Genomic DNA, 11,836 nt, shown 5'->3' with positions numbered 1-11,836 from the left:
ACAGTACCGTCATTCACGATCGTCAGGGAGTATCGTCATTCACGCTTCGTCGTGCAGTATCGTCATTCACGATCGTCGTACAGTACCGTCATTCACGTTTTGTCGTGCTTGCAGACGCTGAGCATCGAGCTGTCGAGCAAGAAGGAGGACACGCAGTTGACGCGATCCGACCAGATCCACTACGACAACGTGCGTGAGGGCCGCGACAAGTACAAGACTCTCAAGCAGATCCGACAGGGCAACACCAAGCTGCGTGTCGACCGCTTCGAGATGATGTAGGGCGGCCCACGGCGGCTGGGGTCATGACCTCGGCAGGCCGATCCCAGGGGGCGCTGTTGGCACGCGGAGTTTGACGCGTGTGAGGGCAGGCGTGTCCGAGTGGAAGGTTTTCGCCATTGCCGGCTATGCGTGTGCGGCTTTCGGGAAGCTCTGGTTTTTTCTGAATGCACCGAGGAGCGTCCTTACTGTTTTCTCGAGTGGTTGTGTTTGGACCAAATATGACTTTTTTCTTCTCTAAAATCGCGTCGCTGAGATCTGGCTTGTAGGACGTTTTTAGCGTTTCAAAAGAGGCTTGGAAAACTCACAAGTGAGGCTATAGTTTTCATCGGCTAACCGTATAGTTACTGCCAGTTGTTTTTCCCTCCAACTTCACTCAGCTCACCATGACAATAACTATCGCTTGTGTGCATGTGCAAATGTTAAATTTAACCGTGATTGCCTTGTTAGAAACACTGGTCTCTTGTCACACCAGTCGAACACATGACTGTTAAAACTATATTGGTAAACGAGGCTGAAAAAGGAAATAACCTGTTGTGTGTGCGGCTGTGCAACGGTTTGTAAGAACCTGATCTGTGGTTTCTGCAATATTAAACTGAGTGAAGTTTTTCACGTGAAATTAATGTAGAGGGAAAAGTGGCAATCGCATAAAATTGGCGTTTTTAGCTCGTCCTGATTATGATAGCAAGTATTGTGGTGACCACAGACCTCCACCTACCTCTCAAATTCTTGCTATAGAATACCTTGTTATAATATTACTTGAGTGAAGGTTGTCTACTTCTATTGCAACTCGTCCGATTAGTTACTAAACTAGTAAACGTTTCTAGGTTAGGGTTAGGTTGATTGCGTGCAGAATATAGTTCACTATGTTCCCGTCCACTGCATACTGAGTAAATTCCACTCTTGGGAGAGTCTAAACTCTCTACGGATATTTTTCATACCGTATATTGGGCTGACTGCGTGCATGGGGAGATTGCTTTGTCTTTGACTATTTGTAGTCGATGTACGTTTAGCGCTTAGGAGTTGACCTGGATCATGCTAACTCGTGCAATTGAGTAAAGAAAATATTAACTCGGGTGTTCAAATTGTATTTTAACTTGGGTCAAACCAGTTTCCCGTTATATTTTTCTTGAAAATACATGCCTGCAAGCAGGATCTGCTCGATTAATGTGCCCTGTCGGCATTTCGACGGTATTGTAAGTTGCAATCAGTTCTTGTACATGTGTTTTTTTTCACACTGATGGAACATGCAAATCTGTGCCAAAAGGGGTCGACTGGATATAATGGATTATTTGGGACCAGTTTCACGTGAATATATTGCGCTATTAAGATTGTAGCGTATTTGAGATGCATGTCTCTGCTCAAGATGCTAATAGAGAGATTCGGGTTATTAGTTGTATTGACGGGTACGAGCACAGTGGCCTTCAGTAGATAAGTGAAGGGGATCAGTGTGTGCTGTGAGCTGTGACGATACGTGTGCCGCGGCAGTGCATCACGATCTCCGCTGAATACATCGGAATGCGCATTATGATACGTACATGCCTTACCGTTTAAGTTAACGCGTCTATTTCTATTGAAAAAAAAGTTTTGTTTAACATCTCCCACGAAAATGGATAGTTTGTGTTCATCATGAATTGAAGTTGCTAGGTTGTTATATTTAATGCACGCGATAGCAGACTGCAAACGATGTGGCGCGTGCGGACCTTTTAGTTATGAATCTTATTACGAGACTATACTGTGATGTCTTTGACAACTGGCCATTTACATTATTTGCCGAAGCCGTTTCTTTGATCGTAGATCGCACAGGTTTTAGTTTCTGCACTGTATTTTATGCACCCGTACGTTCTGCACTGCCTCGTCTACGATCAGTGTGGGGGTTATGGTATATTTCTGTTATTATATGATATTATCATTGTTATTGAATGCGAGTGTAAATCGGTTGTGATTATACAGATAAAATATATTTCTAGTAGATTCGGAGTCATAATGATCCAGCGTCGTGATGACCCTCTTATATGAAATTCGTTCTTTGGGCGATGAAAATAAGTATTATTCAAGATAAATTTTAATTAATTAAAAATTAACTTCTAGCTCATTTATAAAAAGGTTCGTAGAAGTGATGATGTAAGATGATTACATATATCGGGTAGATGAATAGATTCATTAACCACACTACCGATTCTTTAGGCGAGACAACCATCGAGTAAGGATATTTAGTATAGGACAATTAAATATATGTATTGTCTCCATGCTCGTATTCATACAAGTAACCAGCAGAGCCTTTTTCTTAATCAATGCCAATAGAGGGCAATATATTTATGATGTGCAGGTACCTAAATGCCGTGTGCAGCTGCACATCATTGCAGGATAATCTCTGTAACTGCTTCACACAAACGCACGTTGTTACGAGTTGTGCTTTCGATTTCACATAGCCACTTGGTAGACCTTGGACATGTATGTATGATATTATGGGTATATATACATATATTTTTGACACTGCTGCAAACTGGCTGTAACTAATGGTTTTTCCTCACCGTAGCGAAGAAAACGTTTTAAAATAAACTGAAAGGTAACATCTTATATTGGCACTTGCTGTTCCAGACTGGATTGATTCATTTGGTACCATCTTATTATAGACGCTACATTGTTTGTGCTGTTGTTGTTGGGCGCTGTAAAAACGTCAATGGGAACATCAATAATTCATTTAAATAAAAAAATATGTATTCAAAGAATCCAACATCATGCACATCATTACATCATTACCAAGTGATGAAGACACCTCCACTATAACGTATCATGATCGGTACTTGGGAATGTATCTATCATAATCAGTACTAATGTTGTACATCTCTTTGCAGTGCCATCATGTTATGTAACAAAACACCGAAACATGAATCTAATCTGCTTATGTGATCTTTCGAGTTCTCCATCAAAATATCTGAGTTATGCAAAATATATCCGAGTAAATAAAATATATGAGAAGATGCTATAACAGCACAAAAATATCAGCATGCAAGTATTAGACATGTAGACAGACATTATCATGCAGATCAACTGATAATCTGTTCTACACCTTTGATTTACATGGGAGTGCTAGCACTCGATAATTCAAAATGTGTATTGCAACAGCTGGATAATTCGATCGCTGCTGTTTCTCGCCATGGTAGACGATCGTCAACCCCAATGAGAGCTAGCCACTACGGTGGCAAGAGGTGCCGATGTACGACCATTTCCTGCGAGGTCAGAGGTCGCGCATCCTGCGTGACGCGCCGAATCAACGTGTGAGGTCGCCGTCGCACGCTGACGGATGACAGTTTGCGGGGAGGGGGCAGCACCAGTCCTTGCGAGTTCTGCAGCGTCTGTTCCAAAGCACTGAGTTGGCTCTCGGCTGGTTTCTCTTCCTGGTGACAAGAGAGCAGACATGAGCAAGTGACCACCACTTTGAGGAAGAAGAGAAGTGAATAATAAAGAATTAGTGTGACATCTAATCATGGCCAGTGGTTTGTTACGAGGTAGCCTATGTCATAATTTGGCCAGTGTACAGATAATATTTGCAATCTTTAAACAAAATTATAAAAAGGATTTTTTTTTTACAATTGCAAAGTAATCAGGAGACACCATGTGCATCAAATCACCCACAAGAAAATTATGCAAAACAGATGCTTTTGACATTAAAAAAATTAACCACGTGCTAGTAATCGGTCATGCGTAATTCATTCAAGTCTTTCCTCGACTGCTTTGACATCGCAGGGATTTGACCCACCTGTGCACTGCTAGCTGCTTGCTCCTGATCATCGATGTCTGGCACCACCTGTAGGGGGCCAGCTCTACTTAGTGAATGCCTGCCAACATAAGAAAAGCCTACTATATGACGTGCACTCGTCCAAAGTAGGACAGGATTCAACCAACCATGTTAAGCAAATCACATCAGCAATGCCAATCAAACTATATGTCCATTACAGTGCTCCTCTGCAGAGGAAACAGTACAATACATTATTTCCTTCGTGTTCCGTTCTACCTTGCGTCAATAATTTACATACAATTATATGTGTATGTTTATGTGAAGGTGCACGTACGTACGTTTGAAATGAGCAGCTACGCACAGGAACAAACATGCATGCATTCGTTCACGTTTACGCACGCATGTACGGATGCATGCGCAGATGCATGCGCAGACACATGCACGCACACACGCACGCACACATACACAACCATCCGCCCACGCATGGCGATAATACCAGCTGAAGTATCTGCATGTTCGACGACGCATGTGTGTGTGTGCGAGTAACGAGGAGCTGTATGTATATATATATATATATATATGGTATATATAAATAGCTATATATGGTAATATATAGTAATAACTATGCATCGCTCACCAGAGGCTGATCGTCGTCCTGAGACAGTCGAGCACCTGTGACGCGGTCAGTCTTGCCATCGGGTCGAGCACAAGCAGCTTCTTAATGAGCAACGTCGTGTTCTCCGACACCCGGCCATCGCTGCCACGACAAATGCGCGCGTTTATTACATTATCGTGTGCTGATTAATTCGTTAGTTCATTCGTTAGAACAGTGATGATTAATTATACACAACCGCTGTTTCACAATGCATGCAGTGAATTACAATATTTATTATTACTGCCTGCAATCGTGCGTAAAACACACAAAATAAAAGGACAAGAGGGGTTTGTCGGTACGTTGTAGCATTAGAAATTCATACCGGGTTATTCATGGTGCAGTTACAAACTTGGTTTGTTAACAATTAGAAAGAACAATTTACAAGAATGTAAGAATTATGATACGACCGTGTCACCAGTATCAACAGAAATTTCTGAATGACTGCATATGTTACTGCTGCCTAGTGAGTACAGAAGTACACCGTCATTATAAGACAAGTCCATTCCATAGATATCGATTGCTTTTGGTTCTTTGGTAAGCCAATTATTCAGGCACTAATGTGAATCTGTTACATTTCACCATAGATTATTAATACATGAAAGCACGGGAGCAGGTAGTGTTGGGGGCAGTCACCGACGTAGACTCAACGTATTACTCAACCGATAGCGAATTCCTTACAAACATCCACACTCCACGCTAAGCGATACCTTGGAAGGAGGAACTCGGCTGCCTTGATCTTGCGGAACAGCTCCTGCGGCATGCTGTCGTAAAACGGGAACTGTCCGTACAGCATGGTGAACAGCACGACGCCCAGCGCCCACATGTCGCTCGGCTTGCCCAGGTACGGTTTACCTGCGTGCAACAGGTGACGGACAGGTGTTACGCGACGTGAAGCAACGGCAGAAGACACGTCGAACCAGATGCCTCGCCTAGCCTCGAACCTCGGACGCTGGTTTTGTGCATGGCCACAAGATGGGATGGATGCACAACCATTAACACATCGGTGCCATTATTGAGCAGGAGTAAATAATGGGTGGACAATGCCCTTATAATACACTCCTGATTGTACTTACATATATATACTTTACATTACAGTATATCACAGTTAAAAGTGTCACAGTATCACAGTTAAAAGTGTCACCGTATCACAGTTAAAAGTATCACAGTATTAAGTGGCTGGTAAACTTAGAAAAGATAAACAGTAGAATATTTGCCAGAATATTTGAAATATGTGAGCAGAGAATCACCAAATCCTCGCAGAGGTTTAGCGACAAGGACGGAGGGGGGCGCTATACTTGTCATGTACCGCTCAGCACGTCTGGGCTGATGTACGCCGGGCTGCCGCGCTGGTCCTTCAGCAGGTCACTCTCTGACACAAGGTGCTTGCCGAGGCAGAAGTTGGTGATGGTCACGCGTCGGCTGCTCTTGTTCAGCACCATGTTACCGAGCTTCAGGTCACGGTGGACGATGTTCTTCTACATTGCGAAACGCGAGAGTGAGAGAGAGAGGGGGAGAGTGAGAGAGAGAGAGAGAGGGAGGGAGAGAGAGAGAGAGAGAGAGCGAGCGAGAAAAAAACCAGTTATCACGCCAGTGACGTGCAAGCATTTTACATCCTAACTGCAGCTAGATGAGTATTCGCTAATTACATCACTGATACCGATATCGATGTATATGTAGATATAGACATAGATTATTATATATACGAATACGTACATCGACAGAACTTCTTACCCGGTGGAGATTATGTACGACACGAACTACATCACAGAAGACTACCAGTGCTTCCTTCTCACTAAGCTTCTTCTCTTTGATGACATAGTGTTGGAGATTGACTAGGTTAGCCGTCTTCGCATCGAAGTCGTGTGCGCAAAGGCAGTCAAGCACGAGGCACAGACGCTTGTGCATGCGCACACGCCGAGGGACAACGTCCATCACAGTGCTGCTACCCTCACCTTCCTCCTCCTCATACGCTTCATCCTACAGAGTCAAGAGGATTGTATAGTGAAAAGTCTGATAAACTGTCTTCTTAAAACGATTATTTCTCAAATAAATTAAAAAATAAATAAATTCAGACAAATTTAGACTCACCTGTCAGTGTACATATTACCGATTACTTCTGCATAAAAATTAATAGGAGTTCCTGCTGTTATACGCTATAAAACAATAGATGAACAGCAAACGTGCGCCTGCTTTCATCAGATTCACAATAATGGAATGTTCAATGTAATTTTAATGAGGGATGCAATTTTTTTGGAAATTTTAACACTTGATGGTGCTGTATTAAAATTGAGTAAATACTAAATGAATTCCCTCCCATTATTCAAATGGTACTGCTATTAACAAAACGATTAATGTTTATATTTTCAAATCAGTTTTTCTTCATCATTGCATCATATTTCATCACATTATATTGCAATTTATTGCATTGCATTAGCTGTATCATATTGTACTGCATTACACATAACTAATCTGCATGGTATCATGCTGTATTTCAATACCTTCAAATGTATTGTGATATATTCTAATGCCTTATATTGTACATTGTACTGCACTGTATTCTCATGTCTTGCATTGAATAGTATTGCATTCTCCAGTTGCCCATATTATACCCACCTTGTATAAGCCATGATGATGTACAACCCCATCTTGATTGTGCAGAAGAGACAGCAGGGAATATTCGGTGTGTAGTAACATCTTTCCCTGCCGGTCATCCTGAGTTTCCTCTCCATCTTCTGGTCGCAACGGTAGCGACAATATCTGTATCACATATTGAGTTAATTAAGTTAGACATGCATAGTAGCGATTTGCCAGTTATTTGGCTGTGATATAGCTCCTACAGGTTTTGGTACATCAATAATTGGTACAGACAATCAACATACCCAATGTCACACGAGCAATTCACGTTGAACAATAATCGTTTGCAACTAGTAGGCATATGCGCCACCTGTTCAACAAACCTTTATTGTGTAAAACTCGTCACTGCCATCTTTCCTAGCTAAGCATTGCACAATGCTGCGCACTGGCGAAGTGCCAAGTCTCGGACCTAGACAAGAGAATATAGAGCATGTCTGTGTATAGATTTTTAATGTAAGTTCAGTTCCTGCTAACCCTAACCCTGTTCTAATCCTAACAGCAACAGTAAAAACAAGTGCCGTAGAGCGACAGCGCTCAACTGACGCGTACTGTAGCTTGGTATTCTTCTGATAAACTCACTGGCAACCAAATCAAGTGCGCCCTCCCACCACCGCGTTCGCGCCCAGAGCATATATCTAGGATACTACTAATACAGATCTAAAATCTATGATAGGCTTTGCTATACCGGTAGTACGTACAGTAATAAAGATACAGCTGTGTAACTTTAAAGACTTTGCTATATTAACATGTTATCATGGATATGCGTCGAGCGCGAGCGTAGTGGTGGTGGGGGGGGGGCCTTTGTTAACAGTCAACAAAGCCATGTTTAACCCTCCTCTTGAGAGTAAAAAGGTTATCAGACACTTACTCTTCGCACGTCAGCGGAAAGCACATTTCATGGTCCTTTCAATAAAGTGATAAAAATGGTAGGTCAGCGCTTAAACAAAAAGTTTTGCACTCGGTCCGTTAGACCATGTCTTCAGAAAATTAATGATATCTGACCTTTCCCCCACTGCCCTTTGACCTCCAATTTCGCGCTGGTGATCATGGGTTTCCTCCCCATCACACTATACATCGAATATTAAGAGCGTAGGTCGAGCCGTTGAGATTTGTGCCACAATTCCGTATTTCCTCCTATACCTTAAGTTAAGGGGGAAATATTCCCCCTCCATTGACACATCTTGACCTTTGACCCTTGACCTCCAAATTCGACATCTTGAGCCTTTTCCCCAATCCCCCCCGACGTCCCGAATATCAAGACCGTGCATCGAGCGGTTAAGATTTGTGCCGTAACTGTTGGTGGACGGCCGGACGCACGCACGCACGGATAGACATTCATGCGATTCTACAAGCTGCATCTGACTTCGTTAGCTGAGCTAATAATGTCACATCTGTAGAACAAACTGCAAGCTTAACTGTAAGACGAACTCAGTGACTCACTCTGAGCTTACTGTAAATTGGTACAATTATTCTGAAATTCCTGTGCTACTGCAAACTACCCCTCGTTGAATAGATAGTTTATTTTTTGCCAAAAAACGGCAACCACCTTCTCACCAAGCAGGTAGGGGCCTGTCCGTTTGACTCTGACACATCGCCCGATTCCTCTGTCCAAAGCTGCTCTTTTTTGTGGATTTGCTGCATCTGAACCACTACCGTGTGCGAATGCAGATGACACAGACCTCTTCATTGCTTAATTTGTGTTGCTATTGGTATTTCCACTGCAGTACGCCATTGTCCAGTCTCCCCATTGTCTGGGCTCTCAACTCTGCGTCAGTCTCTGCGTAGTAGACAATATAACGTGTATCATGAAAGCAAGTACGCCCAAGTACACATTCCTACACCCATCATGGCGGCCAACCGACTAGTACGAACCCCTGACCGGGCCCCTCCGGTATTGGCACGCATTGTATACACTTAGTAACACTACAGCCAGTCGCCCCCTCCTCCGGTATTGCGCATACTGGTGCGTGTCGTATATATAGCCGGTCATATGTGAGGCTCAGATACAATAATGTAACACCAGAACAGTAAGGCCCTACTCTTGTTGGGTTACAGGCCTCGAATTAAGTGACGAGAGGGGCAAGGCTTTTTTGGGGGGGCATGTGAGAAATTGCCTTGAATTTTCTCTAAAATGGATGGGCACCGAGGCAATTTTATAATGCATCAAGGCAACTCTCACAATTTGAGAAGGGCACCAAGGCACTTTTGTAAAATAAAGGAAAACTCATAACAAATTAATACATCAACCTCTGCTAATGGAAGTACAGTAACAGGGTTCAACGTTAACTTTTTATTTCACTAGACCATCGGGCTAGTAGCTGAGGAAAACCACTAGCCCTGACCTAACTTTCACTAGCCCAGACCCAGACCATTGTTATGAAAAACTTTGTGTCATCGTATGAATTCTAATAAAATTTCTCTAAATTTACTGCCCTTAGCAAGCTACACACCATACAGATCACAGCTGGCCATTCTTGCGCGAGCGTCGTTTCCCGCGCCACGTTTACGGTTATTGTTTTTGCAGAAGGGTAGACTGGAATCCGGCCTCACGCTCGGCTAGACAATGTACACGCTCTGCGACAAACAGTGCGGCCGTGAACCAGTCTAGCCAGAGGCACCGACGGCAATTACAGAAAAGGGCAAGGCAGGTGACTGCCGTCGGTTGGGTTGGATTTTCAGGGGCAGTACGGCGATTGATAGGGGCACCGACGGCAATTGCTTTCGGTGCCGTCGGTTAATTCGAGCCCTGTTGGGTTACATTATTGTATCTAATGCGAGGCTATGTGTGTGCGCGGTAGGAAAGTCAGCTTGCTCGCATCTCTCGTGAATGAGTTCAGTGATATTTCTAGAAACTACATACCAAGATCTATATATATAAAGTTGTTCAGCCGAATTAGTTCGTACTCGCATAACTAGAGAACTCCGCAGCCTAGAGGAAAACTAAAGATATTTTCAGAATCACCACGTCTGGGAGGTGGTTCTGGCTGAAGCAAAAATTTAAAAAAGTTAAAAAGTTAAAAGTTCATAAAAATTCTATTCATCAAGAGAAAATTAACGTACAAATTAACATCACGTACGTGTGAATCCATACGGTATACCAGGGTTCAGAGTAGTAAGACACATGTTGAAATAAGGACGTATAAGACCCTTTCTGGAGGCCAAAATAAGACTTTTTTACGCGATTTCTGATAGATCACCGACTATTAAAGTACACTAACAATATTTATATACACAATTACACGGCAGATTTAATTATTCCGTATTATATATACAACAATTCTTACTCTAAGTCGAGAAAAAATAAGGACTATTAAGTACTTTTCTAAGATTTCACCAAAAATAAGTACTAATAAGGGCCCTTATTTTATTTTTGGCAAAATAAGTACTTATAAGACTTTGGAAGACCCGCTACGAACCCTGTATACCCTTAACGGCGCAGTGGCCTAATCGCTAGAACATCTGTCTCCTACACCGGGATTCCGGGTTCGAGTCCCAGCTGGGAAACTTGTTTTCCCCTTTTTTCATTTTTTTCCCTTTATCTACCTCTTTAGTATGTATTATTTTTAGTTTTCTAATTTTTTATTTTTATTTTTTATATTTAATGTCTTTTATCTTTTGATTTCTTATTATTTTTTAATGTTCGGGATGGGATAGGATGGCATGGAATGGCATGCGATGGGATGGGATGGGATGGGATGGGATGGGATGGGATGGGATGGGATGGGATGGGATGAGGTGCGATGGGATGCGGTCGGATGGGATGGGATGGGATGGCATGGCATGGCATGGGATGCGGTGGGATGGGATGGCATGGATAGATAGAAAGTTATATTTTTTGGGTATTTTTCTTTCAACCAAGCGGTCACCAACTGAGTAACGCCACTGATTTCCCCGGGCAACGCCGGGTATCCCGCTAGTACATTATATAATAAAAGTTAATTTTCGCAAAAGTGCGACAACTTATTTGAGTCGCGCAACTATATACAATGTGCGCCCGAACAATGCAATACTATACAATGCTCTACTACGCGCGCCCAAATGTACAATTCATCAGCCAATCAAACGGTGCCATTTTCAATCATGTGACTATCATCATCATTCAGCCCACAGGCACTTGAAGCGTTTCAATAAAATATAATGCTAACTAAATACGAAATCTATTTACTTAGTACAAAATTCTTAATGTTTCTATACTATTCTAGCCAGGCCTACTCACTTTCACCTACGGCTACACCTCCGATAGTTTCCAACCACTGCATTACCGGCTGCCATTGCTCTCGCGGCGCGACTGTTGCACGCTTGCACTAATATAGAGAGCATAATATATAGAGAGCATAATATATAGAGAGCATAATATACTCTCTATATTAGTGCAAGCGTGCAACAGTCGCGCCGCGAGAGCAATGGCAGCCGGTAATGCAGTGGTTGGAAACTATCGGTGGTGTAGCCGTAGGTGAAAGAGAGTAGGCCTGGCTAGAATAGTATAGAAACATTAAGAATTTTGTACTAAGTAAATAGATTTCGTATTT

At 42.6% G+C, this 11,836-nt stretch overlaps 1 protein-coding gene across 2 annotated transcripts; it reads right to left on the bottom strand.

Annotated features, from left to right (window-relative positions):
* Positions 1–1,034: 1,034 nt before the first annotated feature.
* LOC106813361 (serine/threonine-protein kinase 40-like) lies at positions 1,035–9,099 on the bottom strand. Of its 2 annotated transcripts, none has more exons than XM_014817493.1 (9): positions 8,862–9,099; positions 7,631–7,716; positions 7,287–7,430; positions 6,405–6,650; positions 5,980–6,148; positions 5,381–5,525; positions 4,656–4,775; positions 4,040–4,118; positions 1,035–3,677 (listed from the first exon to the last, which is right to left on the bottom strand). In XM_014817493.1, exons 1-9 carry the CDS (start codon positions 8,992–8,994, stop codon positions 3,474–3,476), a joined length of 1,326 nt encoding a protein of 441 aa, XP_014672979.1. In that variant the 5' UTR covers positions 8,995–9,099; the 3' UTR covers positions 1,035–3,473. The 2 variants fall into 2 exon arrangements, with proteins under 2 accessions (XP_014672979.1, XP_014672980.1); XM_014817494.1 differs by having other exon boundaries at positions 8,854–8,872.
* Positions 9,100–11,836: the final 2,737 nt, after the last annotated feature.

The sequence above is a fragment of the Priapulus caudatus genome, unplaced genomic scaffold (assembly GCF_000485595.1).
Source record: "Priapulus caudatus unplaced genomic scaffold, Priapulus_caudatus-5.0.1 Scaffold759, whole genome shotgun sequence".
NCBI classification, from domain to species: Eukaryota; Metazoa; Priapulida; class Priapulimorpha; order Priapulimorphida; family Priapulidae; genus Priapulus; species Priapulus caudatus.
This window is presented reverse-complemented; position numbering and strand designations above follow the sequence as displayed.

What these genes read in the sequence shown, in the direction of transcription:
- LOC106813361 (XM_014817493.1), bottom strand. Translation starts at nt 8,994, where the DNA reads ATGAAGAGGTCTGTGTCATCTGCATTCGCACACGGTAGTGGTTCAGAT. An exon ending in ATCATCATGGCTTATACAAG is followed by an intron (nt 6,651 to 7,286) that starts GTGGGTATAATA and finishes TTGACTCTGTAG; the next exon opens with GATGAAGCGTATGAGGAGGA. An exon ending in GCCGAGTTCCTCCTTCCAAG is followed by an intron (nt 4,776 to 5,380) that starts GTATCGCTTAGC and finishes TTGTCGTGGCAG; the next exon opens with CGATGGCCGGGTGTCGGAGA.